Source organism: Synchiropus splendidus, chromosome 14 (assembly GCF_027744825.2).
Source record: "Synchiropus splendidus isolate RoL2022-P1 chromosome 14, RoL_Sspl_1.0, whole genome shotgun sequence".
In the NCBI taxonomy this organism is placed as follows: Eukaryota; Metazoa; Chordata; class Actinopteri; order Syngnathiformes; family Callionymidae; genus Synchiropus; species Synchiropus splendidus.
Window position 1 is genome coordinate 4,243,217 of NC_071347.1, and position 18,367 is coordinate 4,261,583.

An 18,367-nucleotide genomic window follows, 5' to 3' on the forward strand; every position below is an offset into this window, starting at 1 on the left:
TATTGTAAAACTAGAGGACCAAAGTATTTATATTGGAAAGTTGCAGAAGTGAAGTTGGACACAGCAAGACTACTGAAAACCTCCACTTCATTATTTTTCCTCATCTCTACGGAAGACATTTGCCACTTTCATGGGAAAATTAAGGTTCCACACAATAATAAATGTCCCAAACAAAGTGACATTTGAAGATGTCATGACATGCTCTAGTCCTGTATAGTTAAAAATAGGGATTGCTCTTGCTAGATAGCAAGTGCTTAATGTCAACACCTAAAAACACCACACAGCTGAAGGTGTTCACAAGTGTTAATAACAACATAAATAAAAAAAGCAACCAGGCAAAACTATGGATATAATTCAAACTAAATAACCAGGCTACTCACCTTGTTTAACTCAACATTGTTAAATAAAAAATATAAAAAAAAGATTACGGCAAGTCACGCTAAGTGAAATCAGGATATTTATGGATCAGACTGGACAAGTATTGGAAAAAAATCTGATACCCTACTGAGTCACCTCGAGCTGAATCATAGCCGATATTGATCCAAGTTGATACCGATAATCATCCCGAGAAAGATAAATCCTCTTAAGAAAGAGGATTTATTATTGCCATGACTGACTGATGAGCGTGAAAACTTGTGTGGCCAAATGAAACCTACACAGCAGAGGGACAACACGCAAGTGGAATACAAATCCAGTGCTTCTTGCTGGGTAAATGCCATGCTAGTCACTAGCCCACTGACAAAATGGTCAGTGTGTTGATAGCAAAGAAAGGTTGCTTAGAAAGTAGGATCAAATATAGGAGATAAATCTTACTTACATGCTCATGACTGCGACATCAAAACAAGTTCTAGTGAACGTGGACTGGTTAAATAATCCTAACACTGAAAGCTTCCTGAAAACAAGCAGATTTTGTACTCATTTATCACGAAATAAAATGAGTACCACGTCCAGCAGGTCGGCACGAGCAGGGGAGAAGTCAGACCACAATCATTCAGTGGTGAGGAGCTAAGAAAGCACCATGGGAGATTTGTAGCGTTAAAGTCATGTTGCACGTTTAAGAACCATTTATTGCACGTGACCATACAAGACAGTGCGTTTTGATTGACGGGCAACTTCAGAGTTGAGAGAGACAATGGTCCCAGAGCAATACTAAGAAAGCTGTGTATCAACATCTGGTCTCTGTTTATAAAGATTATGGGGTAAACTAATGCTAAAATAAACTACTAATATTGATGTGAAGAGAGGAAAAACAATCATTCTATATCATTAAAACACATAGGAAAAAGTTCCAAAAAGAGAAACGAGTAAAGCAATATTTGTGGAGTCACAGAAAAGATAAATCAAAATGTGATAACTACATTAAACTCTGTGAAGTGTATCGAGAGTGACTCCATTTTTATAACGCACTTAGTTTTTTCCGAGTTCACCGAGTGTGGATAATAAGACTTTGCTGTGAGATGGGCACGCTGTGCTGCTTCGTTGCCAAATATTTGTGATCGCAAATCTATGACTCACTGCATTTGCACAACCTTACACAAACTATGGCTCAGTCTATTAACTCTGGAATGATGGCTGGAAAAAATGCAGAAAGGAAAAAAAAAAACTGTGATTCTCCCAAAGCATCACCTAAAGGTGGTGTGTCTATTTCAATTGGATTATCTGTTGCAGTCTGTTTGAAGTTTCTCAGGGAAATCTGGACCACTGTCACATGACATTTCCTCTATCTTTGATCTGGCCTTGGTGGATCTGGAGGTCCGGAGACCCTGACCAGATGAGATTAATGGGAAAATGGGACTTTTTTTTTCTTGCTCCTCATGATCCCCGTGGAAGAAAATCATAAAACAACAAGGAGATTTGGAGCGTTCTCCCTTTCTGCTCTTCTCACTCCATTAAACATGACTTTGTTTTTGCAGCAGCAGCAGTTGTTTTAAGCCTGTAACATGAATCAGACTTCATTAAGTTTCAGTGGATGGACACAAGAACCAATTGTTTAACTTTTATTTTCTTATATTAATGGAAAATGTATTGTCAAAGAAACACACTATAAAATAAATAACCATAGTTTTCATTGTGAGGCATCTGATATAAGCTATGACTTAGTTGTATTCTGACTGAACTTTCACTGAAGAGTCCTGAGGTGAGGTAAAACAGAAATGTAACCTTGCCATCCTGTCATGTAAAGTTCTTATAGTCAACTACAGCGTTTCTCAGTATACTACCATCAACCACTAGAGTTGGATTTGGAGTTTGATGAACACACTAACAATGAATTCCTCAGACCAAACAGAAATCTCTCACCTTAGAAATGTGTCGACTGTCTTCAGCACATTGTGGTCACTTCAGGCCAGGACATAAGGCATCAAGGACAGATCGCGGGCCACTGAGAGCAACTCACAAGCTATTTGTGCTGTAATTATCAGCACCGTGGGAGGAAATGAGAGAGGGAAACTTGCCAAATACATTTTCTTTTGTAAAACACAATTCAAGTGTAAGTTGGCTCACCATTTTTAATTTAAAACAGTGCAAACAGAAACTTTGGAATAAAAACTCCACAGTTCCATTCTAAAACACAAAACTCAAAGTCAAATCCGGAAATAAGAATCGCCTGACATGTGCGACCGACCTTTCAAAACAATATCTTTAAAGGAAGCGTGTTCATCAAAACAAAGTGACTGAGTGGTCCAGAAAACTACCACGTCAACATTTGCCGATGGACCTTTCCACCAGCCGCTCCATACACGAGCAGGAGAATGAGGGACACTCCCATAATGCCCAGTGCAGTTCTGTGTCGTGGCCTCCGGGGGGCAGATGAGAGTTTGGGAAGTGGGCAGCAATCTTTGGCCTCTTCCATCTAAGAGAGTATGGTAAACACACAAACACAGGAGACTTTGTGGAGGAGCTGAAGACGAGACATTTTAGGCATATTCAGGCAGACAACCAAGGACGTGAAGAGGAGTTCAGTAACTTCCTCAAAGTTACTTTAGCACCAGACTAATTTGTTTTGTAGCGTGAATCATACTTTCAGGAGGTTCAGTTGCCACAGAGGAAGCAGTTCAGCTGTCACACAACTCTCCACACTAAAAGAGCCTACAAAATGTAAAGCTTAATATGCGCAGAAAAGACTAATTTAGACAAAGATTCATGTAGCAAACACGATACACTCGCTGGTATATCGGAAGCGAAACCATTATCATGCCGTGGGTCAAGATTTGTCTTTGGTGGATAGTTTTTAAGAGTTTAATCGGCGTCTGTGTTGTCTTGCTTAAATCTAGATCTTAAATCAAAATCAGATCTTAACCTTTTTGATCTCAGGGCCCACCTTTCCCAGAATAAATGGGCCCAGGGCCCATTCAATAGAACTGATTCATGACTCTTGATTTCATCTGTGATCTATAACCATATTTAATCTACCTGTATGTAAACAAACCAAAACATTGTGAAATGCCATGAAACCATGCGATCATTGCAAATATATTTGTCATCGAAAAGTCCAACAAGCAGAATCAGGTGCAAGTCATGTCCATCAAATTAAATAAACAAAACTGATATATTTTAAACGCATAAAATTAATAAATTCAAAACAACAAATTCAATAGGTGCTTTCATGAATAGTTTTTACTGTTGGATTGGGGCAGCATCACTTTCTTTATCATTTTTTCTTTTCATGACTTCTCCATAGTTGGTAACTATCACAGATTTGCAGCTGTCAAGTCAATTCAGTGACACACTACTGCCACCGTACGTGGCTCATGTATTAAACCGAACTTCTCCGGGCCCTCACAGATTAAGGCGTAAAACAAAAAACTTTTAGCAGCCCTCTAGGAAGCGCCCACGGCCCAACCAAGGGCCCCGGCCCTATGGTTAAGAATCACTACTTCATATTTCAAATGAGCATTTATGAATAAATGAAGCAGAATAAGCTGAAGCACCTGTATGTTCTCAGCAGGTTAGATAACAACACTGGTCGACCATTTATCAACATCGCAAAATATACAATCTATGAGGCCGCTACACAAGTGCCAGAGGCTGGATGGAGGCATATACATAGACAGTCTATTATTAATAATATTTGGGAAATTTTACATTCTTTTCAAATGATACAACCAAAATGTTTGACCAAACTAAACATTAGATGTCAGTGAGTACAGGGGAAAACTGACTGTTTGGGGGTTGACAGCGACTGTTTATGTGGACATGGCGGTGTTGAATCCCTCACCAGGTGCGAGCTGGTGAATCCAAATGGGCTCTGTTGGTTATCACGATTCCTGTTTGACACCACACTATGGACACATACACCGCTATCAGACTTTCACCCCACAGCCCCAGCACTACCCATCAGCCCCTCTTAAACTCCTTCACCCTAACAACTCGTATCCTGTCCCAGCGTCTCGCACCCACCCACCCTCTCGCCTCTTCTCCTGTCTGCTGACAGGTTGGTGTCACAGCGGTGCTGACTTATGGGCTGTGAGGACTCTGCCCTGTCAGGAAGAGACTCCCTCCTTTTGGAATACAAATGGAATCGCACACACACACAATGAGTCAGGTGCACACAGGACCTACCACACATACCTGTTGGTGCTTGTCTAAATTCATATTCGTAGACAGTGAAAACAAAAACCTCTCCTCTGTCGTGTTATTTTAAATCCCTGCTTGTCAGTGAAGAAATAATTTAGTTTCACTCAAGTGAAGTATTTTTGAGCTGCAGCCCACTCATCGCTGCCACTAGAGTGACAACATTGGTGAAGGATAATAAGACAATGGCTTTGACTTTAATCTGATTTGCTTAATCTAAGTGACAGTTCCCTTACGAGTAAATCACTGCTGCTATTGACCAATTAATTACACTTAATTTTCATTCAACTTCTGTGTGACCTTCAGTCATGACTCTTCATTCTTGTACAGATTACGTTTATTAGGTGCCAGCGGGAAACATGCCACTTCCTGGTTTTGGTAGATTCCACCTCACCATCTTGGACCTGCACTTGCAGCTTAGATACATGCGTCTGCCTGTATATTTCAGGAAGTTCTAACAGTCTACTACTTGTGTCTTCCCAGCCCATTTAGTGGGTTTAGTTTTCTCGCATTGTTTGGCTCATAAGTCACTATCTCCATTATCCTCCATCTACTCCTCCTGATCCTTGATGGTTTCTTGCAACAGACTTGCATCCGGGTCTCAGTCCAGAGGAATCGTTTTTCCAAGCATAATTTGAACATACAATTCTCAGTTCAGCCGTTCTGCATTTCCTTTTTTCTCAGTTTCAACTGTTCTCAAATCAACTGTTTTCAGAACATCACTGGCTGATCTTCATTTTCTGTCACTTTAGTGGATCTCGTTCGTAGCCATTTCCTTTTTACAGGTTCTAAATATATCAAACTGCTGAGAACCTTCTCTGCTTCTAGCTTTGCGCTCATGAGACCATCACACAAACAGACAAATTTGAAGGTGTCTGACCTGGCTCAAAAGTTTGCGGAGGCAAATGACTTCTTTCTGCAAGACTTCTGTCTGGATCACCAGCTGATTACAGACAGTCTGCGCCTCTTTCTTGGGGTCCAGTGGGAAGACCAGCTGCATGGACAGATGCAACAATTACAACTCATAACTGCAACAGCTACATTCATTCATTCATATGAATCTCCACTTATTAGGCACCTTTAATTACAGAATGAACAGGTTGTGGAATTTCAGATTTAAATGAACCAACTGAAGGACTCGCAAAGCTAATAAGAAGAGGATTCCACACCACTTTATCGGAAACTTCAAATGATTGACCACTTGAATGAAGATGCAACGCATAAACAACCGTGGGGGAAATTAATAACTAGCATACGCCCACCTTTGTAAGCACACGCCGGGCCATATTTTGGTTTAAACAGCAGCCCCAGGAAACCTCCCTGCACTAGAGTCTTCTGCGTGCACGTGCATGCATTTGTAATACATAGGTGAAAAACCACACCACACTTCAGTTGATAAACATGAACAAATGACTGACTCGGTTAGTAGCACGCTTTTAGTTCGGCTGAGCTAAGAAACTGTGATGTACAGTGATTCACCTCAAATTCAGTTATTTGACAGAGAAGGACAAGAATAAAGAAGGTCCAGTCTAAACAAACATTCAAACCAAACACAACTTGGCCACACTTAGCATCACTGCCCACTCCGGTCGGGAATTTTTCCTCTCTGCATTCATCGCAGTGCACTCCGGGTTCTTATTGGTTAACGTGCCATGGCTTGTCGGCGGCGAGCAGATTTTCGATGCGAAAGTTGTCACCAGAAATGTGTCCCTAGAATCATTCTGAGGCTACGCCTCCATTCTTTAAGACCCACTGCACTCAACTGACTGAAAAATATCTCAAATGAATCCAGCAAGGCAAATGTTATCTAGAAAATGTGCTTTACATGACATTAATTAATCAACATGCAGGATGGTGATATGACACCTGAGAGGGGTGCTGTGGGAAGCGATTGGTGACATCATGGATCAAATCTGACAGGTAAGAGCACTGCTGATGGACACTCATCAGGAAGTTGTGCAGCTCCTCAGCCCTGCAAGAGAAACAAAATGTCATGTAAAATGTCTTTTCAGCTGTTGGCGTAAAGCAACCACAAAAGGAATGTGCACCACAATAAATTATTCAGTCATGTTCCCTTAATTAGTTTCTAACCTAAAAACAATTCAATTTTTGAAAACAGTTGACAAATCAGTGGCAAAGCATTTTTTATGTGTTTAAATGGTCTCTTCATTCACTCTTTCTGATTGAGAGTTTACACACTCACAGTCGCTTCAAAGGTGATTTTAATATGAGCTCAATGAAGAGATGGAACCCTTATTTAATAGTTCAATTTCCCTTGAGCTCATCATTCAAGAGAGCAGAACATGGCCTGTAAAGGTCCATGTGCGTGGCTGACATTCGAGACAGACTGATCGCTTCCAAAAAGCATTTGCCAGTTTCCATGAAGACCACCTCATTAAGCTCTGCAGCAGGTGGCCAAATCTTCTCCCACATTAGCACCACTTTCCAGAAACATCTTCCTAAAATGATTTGTTACTTATATTCCTCAAGCCCTCTCCTCCTCTCTTCTCATCCGCTGGTCTCCAGCGATATTGATGGCTCTTATCTTAATGGTACATTTCCTTGGTAAGGAGAGCAGGCAGCCCGTCCTCCTCACACTCTGTCAGAGAGGTGAGTAAACAGTGTCAGTCAGTTGGAGCAGCACCTTCACCTCCCTTCTCCCTGCTGTTAGTTTGTCTTGGGGAGAGCAGTGAGGGGTCGTCAGTGGGATTTGAGATGATGTTATGTGGGAATGCTGATGAGGAATGGCTACTCTCAACACTTTGTTTAACCTGCCAAAATCAAATTAGCTACACAAACTGATACTTAATGGCACTGCTTCCCCTGCAGTTCAAAGACCAGCAGCATTTTCGGACGTTTGGTACCGACAGAGACACTCTAGTGAAGTTCCTTTAGCTGAAACATACTTCTTATTACTGTGGGAAACGATAGACCAAATATTTATTGTGTATTGAAACAGTGCTGTGATTGAAAAAGAAATAGTAATGATAAAGAAACAGAAGATATGTTTGTTTTAAATACAAAGATTTTTAGACCTCTCCCTTTTTTTTCTGAGAAAGGACTATTAAAGCTTGTCATTTACAAATGGCCTGTTAAGGCGAGACTGCCAAACATTTGCTGCGGCCTGCTGGTCTGACAGATAAGTTCGCCTTAACCAGCCCCTCTATAATCTCAATTCACAATTGTGTTTTAATGTACTACATTTTTTTCAAACGTGTGCTTGATTTTATTCAATAATGCAGTCAAATCCACCATGTGGAGTAATAACAGAGTTAGGGTTACAACGATCACAGAACTCATCTAGCTCTTGTCAGTAGGTTGGTTATAAGAGGTGGAACACTAAGGTCCTCAACATTGATGTCAGAACAAGGTAAAATGGGACTGTAGACTACTTAGATTTTGAAAAGCTGAATTTGGAGAGTCAAAGACAAATCTTGTCAAACAGCTAGATTCAGCTGACAAACTCTCACTCAGGTTGCCTCGGTTGAATCCTTGCATTGACAAATAGTGGTCATGACAGGATCTGATTGGGAATGAATAAATAAAAAAAAGGGAGAAGGTGAAAGGCTGGCACCAGGATGCTGTAAGGGAAGAGGGAAACCGCACTTCCTGAAATCTGATTGGAAGGGGCACATATATGTGGCTGCACGATGCCAAAAGAAAAGACTGCTAGTTGAGGAAAAGTTCATGTGATTTCGCTGGGAGACTCTTAAGTCTGAGTGCGATCAATTCGCACCGTTTTGTTTCTGCTTCTCTCCCAACACTACCACCTCTCCTCACCCGTCACCTTGTTAATCATCATTGCTCTACTTATACCATTAAACAGCAGGCACAGGTGATATAATGGGGAGAGGGAATATGGAAGACAATCAACGACCTGAAAGGTTGATTGAGTGCAGCGAGTCGAGAGCTGATGGGACTTAATAAAGAGAAGGTCGAAGTCAGCAGTCAGTCTGCTACGTTAATGTAAGAGCCTTTTTGAATAAAGGTCAAATGTCCACAGACCTTACTTAAATGTTCAAAATGCATTGAACAAGACCTATTTGGATTTACTTCCAACTTACTTGACTTACTGACAGTCAACTCTATAACATTAACTATACTTATTTACTATACTAGTAAATAATATACTAAAAGCTATAATGTAGATAAATGTTCATTCATTCAATTCTTTTTTTTTGTGGAAGACGTGTACTTGAATGGTTTTTAAGTTATTAGATTTCATTTCCTACCCAGTGTTGGACTCTCCAAGCTCAGTAATGCTCAAGTCCACTTGGTCTGGTTGCAGTTCTTCCACAGCGCTCATCAATTTTTCCTTGTCCTGTGGATCTATGACACCAATCTAACAAACATTAAGGAAAAGTGCAGAAAATAATATGGACAGCTTATAGCTATAAGCACAAAATCAACAGAAAGTATCTGCCAAGTTTATACCGCTACACAATACTACTATTATTTCCTGAGTTCAAACGGATGCTGCAGTTGTTGTAAACACACTGCAGCCCACTAGAGGGCATTCCCTGCACTAGTGGTTTAGAGAAGACTTTCCTGGACCCTTTCAACTATTTCCCTTCACAACCAAGGAGCCTTAGTACTGTAAACAGGGGTCGGTCATAATAAGAAGTTAATTTCCCTTCAATAATAATTTATCTTGCTTCTTGCTCATTTAAGCAACACATTTCCACACATTTCAGTTTTCTTGTTTCACTTTACCTTCTGCAACTCATTCTCCTCCATGGTTAATAGCTGGTTCAGGGTGATGTCATGATCCTAAACACATAGAATGAACATGTTAGCTTCAGGCAAACCAGCTAGACATGAGCACAGCTTGGCATACTGAGTAGTGTACCGAGTCAGTAACTTCTTCCACAATTTTGGCTGCCCAAGAACTAAAACTAAATTAAAAGACTCATCAACTATGGCATGCTTTTGGAAGTAACGTGCATTTAAAAAACACTTAAATAAAAAACATGAAATGGTTGGTACTTACAATCATGATTTCAGTAAGGTGGCTCAGTCCGAGGCCGTAAAGGAAGAGCTCCACATCATTTAGTTTGTTTGCACTAACAAGAGAAATTCATTGAAATGTGACTACAAAGAATTACAAAACAAAAATCCATTTGAAAACAAACTTATAGGGCGGCCTATAAACGGTGAACAATAATCATACTTTGTAGTCCTACTTAGGAAGAACTGAACAGCTAAAACACGTCTTGAGTTTCTGTAACAAATTGACAGTAGACATAACAATAAAACCTTCCACTCAAGGACTAAGGTGGCGGATTATTTGTCATTATCACGAGAGAGAGAATGAAAATGTTTACTGGCTAGCAAATGGTAACAAGCTACAGCAGAATGCCTTTGATGAAAACCCAGGTGTGCGCAAACTGACTAAGCAATCATTCAAATGGTTTGTTATTGTTTATGTCTGGATGCCGACGTCACAGACACATGCCGCACAGACACAGAACAAAACTGGGCAAAGAAAGTCGCTGCTGAAGTCATGACTTCCGTCAAAATAGGCAAACAAATCAGATATGTATGCAGTTTCCATACTGCATCCCAAATACATCCTAATAATGAAGGCGTCCCAGCTCAATAAAGGCAACAGAAGTGTAATATTGGCCATGAAACTTGCAAATGTAAATCCAAATCTTTGCAGAAAAGTAGTCCCTGATGAGTCTAGTTCCCTTACAGCAGGGGTGTCAAATGCAGTAATCAATCCAGGGTTCTAAATCTAACCTTAAACACAGTCTCAGTCGCAGCCTGAACAAAATAGTTATGGCACTTTTTTAATTACCAATTATTAGTATTGGTGCACAAAAGGACACAAATTAAGCCAAAACACCAAGCCTCTTATCATCAAACCCCATCTTTTCGCATCAATACTATCATGCACACTAATCTTGAGCCAACAGTGAGCCAAACACTGGCCAGTAAAATGACACTTTCTAACATGCTAAATGTGTAAAAATAGATGATAATATTTCCCTCTGAGCAGAGCTGTATAATGCTGGTAAATTGACTTAATGACAATGTGGAAAGTGTATTAATTACAACTCGTGTCAGGCCAATATTTCAAACTGAACATCGCTCAACACATATGTATTGATGATACATGAGTGCCTGGAAAAATTACACACTCTTTTTATTTATGATAGAGTTACCCACAAAACCAGAAGGGAGACATGAGCGATACCTTTCACAGACTGTAAGGGGTTCAGAGTCACTCTTCAAGAGAGTCATGGAGTTGCTACTGAAAGGTGAACTGGTTGAAGAGGTCAGGATTTTGAATATCTGGGAAGAAAGAAGTGTAATTACATGTTTACTGTGCATGTGATTACGGTTTGCCACCAAACTGGAATATGCATTTAAGTTAAAAAAGATGTAATTTTTGTTCATGCACTTTGCAATTTAAACCCAAATGTTTACCGTCAGAGGGTGATGTTACACCATGTTAATGCACATAAACAGCATTGTGTATTTGTAAAGAGTAAACCAATTTAGGATAATTGTACATTACATGAAAGGAAGGGTGAAGATTCAATTGTGATTTTCCTCTTTTTAGTGTGGTCTAGAACTGCGGTGAGTTAGTCGATTAGTCGGATATTGATTATTTGTTCCAAGTCAGCGTCAGTCAGTCTCTGATGAAGCAGGCTCTTGATCAGTCAAACAATTTACTCCCAACATTTTACTGACAGCTGTTCTGTCACCTCTTTATTGCACAGAAATTGCTTTGTGTGTTCATAGTAATAATAATAATAATAATGGAAAGGTAAATGTGATCTAAACCGTAGGACCCAAGAATACGTACGAAAAACAGTTTCACTGACATGTAGTCATATCATACTAGATTACATCAATAATGAGATATCTTTTATGAATGAATGTATGAAAGTATGAAATTATCACCACTCTCTTCCTTGAACTGTAGAGTTCAGTTCGCTTACAGCTCTTGCCTGAAATGTGTCTTAGAATCATTCTGAAGCTACAACTAGCCCATGCCTCACCTGCTCCGAAGAACACAGTAAATGAATATAAATGTATTCCAACATCTTCCTCTCATTATCTCATGTACATGGAAGACATATGACAAAAACACAGAGAACCTGTTTGTGCTTCAGCTGCTCCGCAAGATCCGCAGGGCTCTGATTAAACTTGTTCCTGGTGGTTTTGTTCGCTCCCAGTTGCAGGAGCTTCAGCACAGCCTCCTCTTGGTTGTACTGCACAGCAAAAAACAAAGCCTGGGGGGAAAAGAGATTTTGAAGCATTATTATCAGATGTATCAATATATAAAACAAGGCATACAGTATATCCTTTAGAATCTTGGAGGTTGACGTTGGCTCCATGTGACACCAGGATGTTGATGACTTTAGCTCGACCGTCCCGAGCTGCAAACATCAGGCAAGTCATCTGAGAGCTGAGAAAGATAACAGACGGCAACAGTCATTGGACATGACTAATAAAGTTCTTCATAACGTAATCTGCAACTTTATTATCTGTACAAGGTAGAGGTAAATACAAGCCTTTCTAGTTAAATAATATCCGATTTATAGACAATATTTTGACGTAAAAAATGGACCATGGACTGAATGTTTTATAGTAGACGGGTAACTATACAGCCACTAGAGGACGCCACGGAACCGTTCTCGACTCAGGTTTTGGACCAATATAAAGAATGAGCTTGTATTGATTAATGAATATTGCAATAAATTGTGTGCTGGGCTGCTATAGATCATTCAAATTGAATCCACCAGAAAAATTACAAATCAAGTAGGACCCTGACAACCACATTTCAATTTCAAGATGAACTTTGTGTGTGTGTGTGTGTATATATATATATATATATATATATATATATATATATATATATATATATATATATATATGCACATTAAACTAACCTGCAGTCTTTTCAGTGCAGGTATATAGTTTACCAGAAAAATATATAAGACTAGAATAGTCAGAAGGAAACCGCATAACAACAGAAAGGAAATAACTAATTGCATAACGTATAGGAGTGTGAGAAATTTAACTTGCAGACAACTGAATGAGGAATTCTACACCTGATTTACAAGATAAGCAAATAGGTTGTCACACTAAAGAATGAGTGATTCATTGTAGAAACGTTTCTCAATATGCAGGGAATTACAATAGCAAATCATGAATATGAGTTGTTGGCACATAAATTTTGACTTTACACATAGCAAACTATCGTTCCTGGGCATCTGGTCTTAAAACTTGTCACCTGATACTCATCTCTGTTTAATTATTTACTACAAACAAAGGTCAATACTGGATGTCAATTCAAACACATGTGGCAGTTCCCTCGGGTAAAGACTTGTAATAGGTTGAGAACAGACATTTGTCTTCACCTAGAAGTTATGCACTTCCTTTTTGAGCCAAATAGCACATTCAGCTGAGTCATTAATCCTGGTAGACATGGATGGGGTCTATGTATTTTCCCATAGGTTGTGACGCAGTGAGAGCTTCACCAAGGTCACTCACACATGCTTGATTGTGCGCAGCTGCGTGGGTTCTTTTTACTTCAGGATGCGAGTTTCACTTATTTAGCAAGCAGTTAATAGTTAATGGTGGCAAAAACTAAATTGTAAAAATAACAATTACTATTATTATTTTTCAACAAATAAAGAGTGTTGATCCCACATCACAATCCAGTTCTGACAACACCAGCGACAACAAAGCAGACGGCCTTACAGCTGCTCTTAATCTCCAGTTTGACACTCAGACATGGGTGAAGAGGAGGGTATTTTATCATCAGTACCCACATGGAACTCTGCACTGGCTGCGGGGGTTGGTTACCTCAGAGCCGCATTGCTGTGCTGTAACTTGTTAAGTTCTGAAAAATGTTTTGTCTGGGAAGGAACCATTCAATTTCCTAGTGCAGCAGCGTGTCCATGTGTGTCACCAGCGGGGTTTCAGGTGCTGTGTTTCAAACATGCAGGCGTGCCAACAGTGGCGGGTTGTACAGAGGTGAGAGCAGCACTAACTTACAAAAGGTACTACCGTACTACTTTGATCAAAACAACTAAACCTGATCAACGTTCATTCAACAGACTGAACAACAATAATATAATAATTTCAAGCACCAAGTCAGCAAATGTATTTGTCAGTTATTTACAGATAGCACATCCAAAAGTTTATATTCTATAAGCTCTCTGTACTTTTTAACCATGAGGAAATGGAAAAATCAATGTACTTTTTTTAAATTACAATGAATGAAAGTCGACTACCATCATAGGGTTTAACATATCAGCAGCTGTTGACCACGATCTAGTCGCTTATCATTGGTTCATTTTAGTTGGATGTGCTATTTCCAACAGAGGTCAAGTGAAGGACAACATAGGAGAAGCCCTCCTAAAGTTTTGAGGAACCACAGCTACCTAAGCAAAAGGTGATAACATTGTGGTTAGTCTGTAGGTTTTAACATGTAAATAAAAGAACCTTTATGAAACAGCAAACTACATTATACTACTTTATTTGGTAGTTTGCATAGTCTGCATATATGCAAGTTCCTCTGACCAACCTGCAACAATCTGTGTGTTTGTTTGTCTCTCATCTGTCAGTCTTTACATGTGCACACCATAACAGGACATTCCATCTGAAATGTCCAAATATACACACACAGTATAGAGTGCTGTGAAACAAACTGCTGCCACATGCTGTAGCAAACCAGAGCTTTGGTGACGATGCTGTATTGTTTCAGCTTGGGCAGCCACTGGAGTTTGTAGCAGACACGCTTTATAATTAGGCAAATTACACTTCCCGGTGATGGTCTTAGTACCATTAGCCATTAAACCACCAGCAGCTAGAAAGTATGGACTAAACCAGAGGTGGGCAATTAAATGTCCCAAGGGGCCGGGTTATATATTGTGACCGTTGAGAAGGGCCGTCAAACACAAAGAGAGGAGGACAAGAGAAAATTGAAAATAAAAATCATGTGTGATTATGAATCTACACTGTAAAAATGCATAGAAACTGTTGGTTTGTTGTGTTTTATTTTATTTAAACCACATTCCATTTAAAGATTGTCAATGTGGCTCATGCATTTCAAAATTTACTTTCAATTCTGATGTATTTTAAGGGACACGAAATACTCCTACTAAAATAGCCAACGGAAAAGATTTAGAAAAATAATTAAACAAGAAGGTTATGTTTCAGTTACATCATAATAAACAAAAAACAATCCATAAGACAAAATGTCAGAGACAACAACAATGTCAGTTTTATAGTTTTGCTCTGACTCCAGGAGGGCCACATAAATACAGTCAAAGGGCCGCATTTGGCCCCCGGGCCGCACTTTGCCCAGGTCTGGACTAAACGCTACTTCTATCACCTTGGACATATTTTGATCAGCACTCAGTGGCTAGAACCACTAAGTGCTGTATATTGTATATTCGTACCACAAGTATAACTAAGTACTACAAGTTCTACAGCAATATCAGCTGTCAATTTTTTACAATTTGCAAAGCCTTTGCTAAATTCTGATTCTGATTCTAAATGAAAAAGCCTGCAGCTTGAAAACTGAAGGCATACTTGTAAAAGAAAAAAATCTAGTGAGATCCAAAGTGTGGGAGTTTGCAGTAAATTCACTCAACTAACTTCCATCTAACATTATGATGTCACCAAGTGGCAGCCATTGTGCATTTCCTCTTTCACAAAGGTGTATCTGCTACCCTGGAGATACTCATGTAGTCATTTCTCCAGCCACAATGATGGCTGGGCATCACTGTAGCCGTTTTTCAGACTATGAACACGACTGCAGTCATTTCTCCCGTGGTATGTACCACATCTGCTACTATTTTTGCTGTTTTTTTTTTCATTTCTGCTACCTCTGTTTCCATTTTCCCCCTTTACAAACAAGCAAAGAGTATACAACATGCATGCACGTAATGAAATGTCTGGGACACAGCGAAAAATAAATGAATTAAGTCAACCCAATTAAAAAACCCCTGTCACTGTTTTGACCGTGCTAGTGTATACTGCATGAGGACTGACGGCATATGGACCAGCTGCCACCGAGCGATAAAGCAGCACTTATTCTCCGCATCACTTACGATCATCAGTGTGAATATTTCACTGACTCTCAGTCATTGATCTGTCTGTTTAGCTCCTACTATGAAACCACTATCTCCTTTGTGCTTTTCAATCCCTATTTACTCCAAACTTTGATCGAAATACACCTACAAAAGTAACTCAAATTCAAGTTACAGGTGTAAGTACTCACTACATCAGGCTCTGTGTTTGCAGCTTTGCTTCTTTAAATGTTGCCTGTCGCAAATCTGAGACCATGGTGCCCAAACCACTAAATGTAACAGTGGCAAACAATCTCAGACTTACCTGTCCCCCATGTTAGGATCTGCATTTCTGGAGAGCAGTAGTTCCACACAGCGAGAAACTTCATCTTCACTTGCTGCTGCCACACAGCCAGCCATTAGGACGGTCCAGTTATCTACAGACAAATTAACTAGCATGTTCACCCCAAGGTTTTGTTTGACAAATAAACTCAGCTCAAAGTAACAACATGATTAAATAATATATTAATAAAAATGCATTCCTTGTTCTGTTTCATGGATTTGATGGGTGTTTTTCCTTCCATTTAGTCACCAAATTTCTAAAAATAAAATGAAAAAAGAGAGAGAAAAGATTATGTCATAATGAAGTAATGAATCATGTGACAATGATTGAGGGGAAAGTCTGATAAAATAGATGGATAGCCATTTATCTGGTATCAGGAAGTGTGTGGGACTTAACAAGACCACATGATTGCTGAGGAATTGTCCTCTTATCTTATCTTTTAAAGCATAGTGTTTGACCCCCGGCAATACACTCCATTCCAGTTTTGTTCCAGCAACCAGTCCTTAACCTGTGTGTGCCAGGTTGTGTGTTTGTTTCCTCTCTATGTGTGCGCACAAAGACTTGAACTTCCACATCTGCATCCCTGTGGCCACGCATGTTTGCTCTGTATCAGTGTGTGAATGCGTGTGTGTTTATATTCTGTGTGTGTGGCTGTAAACCAGACAGCCTGAATTGCGTCTGTAGAGGGCTGGAGTAAATAAATCCAACTGCAGCGAATGAGTAAGTGGGAATGACAGCAGCATGCTGACCGTTATCAATCGCTGTACACATTCCAGTACTTGGCCTGGTTGCTTGGACAAACGGCACCCAGACATGTCCACGTCACCCTCCTGTTTGTTTCCTCCACCTGCCTTAGGCATCAGATGCCCGGATCCCATCAGATCCTTCACACACCGTTTAAGCCTGCATTCTCCACTGCAAGCTAATTAGACATCCACAGAAAACATGGACTTGTGTAGGACATCAAATGTTCATGGGGCAAACCAAGCAGGATGACAATATTTAATCCAACTGTTGGCTTATCATGAGAAAGATTACAAGAATCTGGACGCACGCAACATGTAGTGCACCTTAAATTGATCTACTTTTTTTTTTCTTTTACTTCTAATGTCCATGCTTTAAGGCCACAGCAAACTGGTGACATCACCGCTCCACAGAGACAGTAGACAAAAATATAAACCACATCCCTAATTGTCCACAATTGTGGAGTTTGTAAAGAATGAAAACACTCAAACCTTTGCTATAATTGGCGCTGGCTCCTCTGTCCAGTAGCACTTTCGCAAGATCATAGTGTGCTACATTGACGGCCCACATAAGAAGCGTCCAGTCATAGCTGAGTTTAGTGTCCACATCCATACCTGTGCAGAAGCGAGTAAGAGTGATAATAGAATGAACAATCACTTCTAATAATGGCGTTTTTCTTGCTTCATTTTCACAAACTATTCTTACCACTAAAATTGAACAAGATATTGTGTCTATTTTTATTTATATGAACCAATGATAGACACCATTAAAGAATATGGACCAGTTGGAAAGGGCAGGAAATGTGTAAAAAGTAAAGGTTTGGCACTTGCCCTTATCCAGAAGACGTTCCACAGCTTCAACATCTCCTTTGCTGGCAGCCTGTTTCAGCAGTGTCACATCATCATCTCCAAGCAGCTTATTGGTTACAGTGTCCTGCCACCGTACACAAAATGTAACGGCGAAAGAGAATTTTAGTTAACAGTACATTAGGTGCATATATAATTATTCGCCCTTGTTTAGACCTTTGGAAAGTGTCCTTCATAAAGTATCATGGATAATGTCGAAAGGTAAAATGTATTATCCTAAATCTGATTCAATGTAGATGGATGAGAGACTTTTGATGCTGATTCACAAATCATTACCAGACATTATTGCCATTTGTAGTACAGATGCCATTGTCATCAAACTAAAGTCAAAGAAAACCTGACCATAAATATGTTGACAATTAATGGCACAACTAACTAACAATTAATGACAATTTATGACATAAATTGGTCTCATTAAAATGCAGAAGCTTAGAAACAAGCACTATTGTTGTTAGTAATTTAAACTACTTAACTTAAAATTTAGATCGCATAAAAATGCCGTTTGAATGCATACCATACAATACACATGGTATTGTAATTAACAGTGAGAAATGTAGCTCCTGTGAAGCTAACGTTCATTTCGAGGTTGTTTATCTAGCTATATTAGAGCCAGCGCTATTTTTAAAGCACCTGGTAGCATGACGGAGTCCTAACGTCTGTTACGCTTCCCAAATGCCAATCTTCATCGCTGTCGTCCAGTTCGTCTCCCGCAGGAAATGCATATTTCATTTGCTGGTCCATATTTCCATCGACTAGAGTTTAGCTTAGCCTCATCGCACGTGCCGAGTGAGCTAAACGCGACGAGC

The 18,367-nt window shown here is 39.7% G+C and overlaps 1 protein-coding gene across 1 annotated transcript; it reads right to left on the minus strand.

Annotated features, from left to right (window-relative positions):
• Positions 1 to 2,123: 2,123 nt before the first annotated feature.
• On the minus strand, positions 2,124 to 18,364 carry asz1 (ankyrin repeat, SAM and basic leucine zipper domain containing 1). Its single transcript, XM_053885908.1, has 13 exons — positions 18,192 to 18,364; positions 17,526 to 17,628; positions 17,187 to 17,309; positions 15,934 to 16,045; positions 11,881 to 11,992; positions 11,682 to 11,816; positions 10,772 to 10,869; positions 9,563 to 9,635; positions 9,286 to 9,342; positions 8,805 to 8,914; positions 6,439 to 6,544; positions 5,453 to 5,566; positions 2,124 to 2,851 (listed from the first exon to the last, which is right to left on the minus strand). The coding sequence occupies exons 1-13, from the start codon at positions 18,300 to 18,302 to the stop codon at positions 2,690 to 2,692; spliced, it is 1,416 nt and encodes a 471-aa protein (XP_053741883.1). The 5' UTR covers positions 18,303 to 18,364; the 3' UTR covers positions 2,124 to 2,689.
• Positions 18,365 to 18,367: the final 3 nt, after the last annotated feature.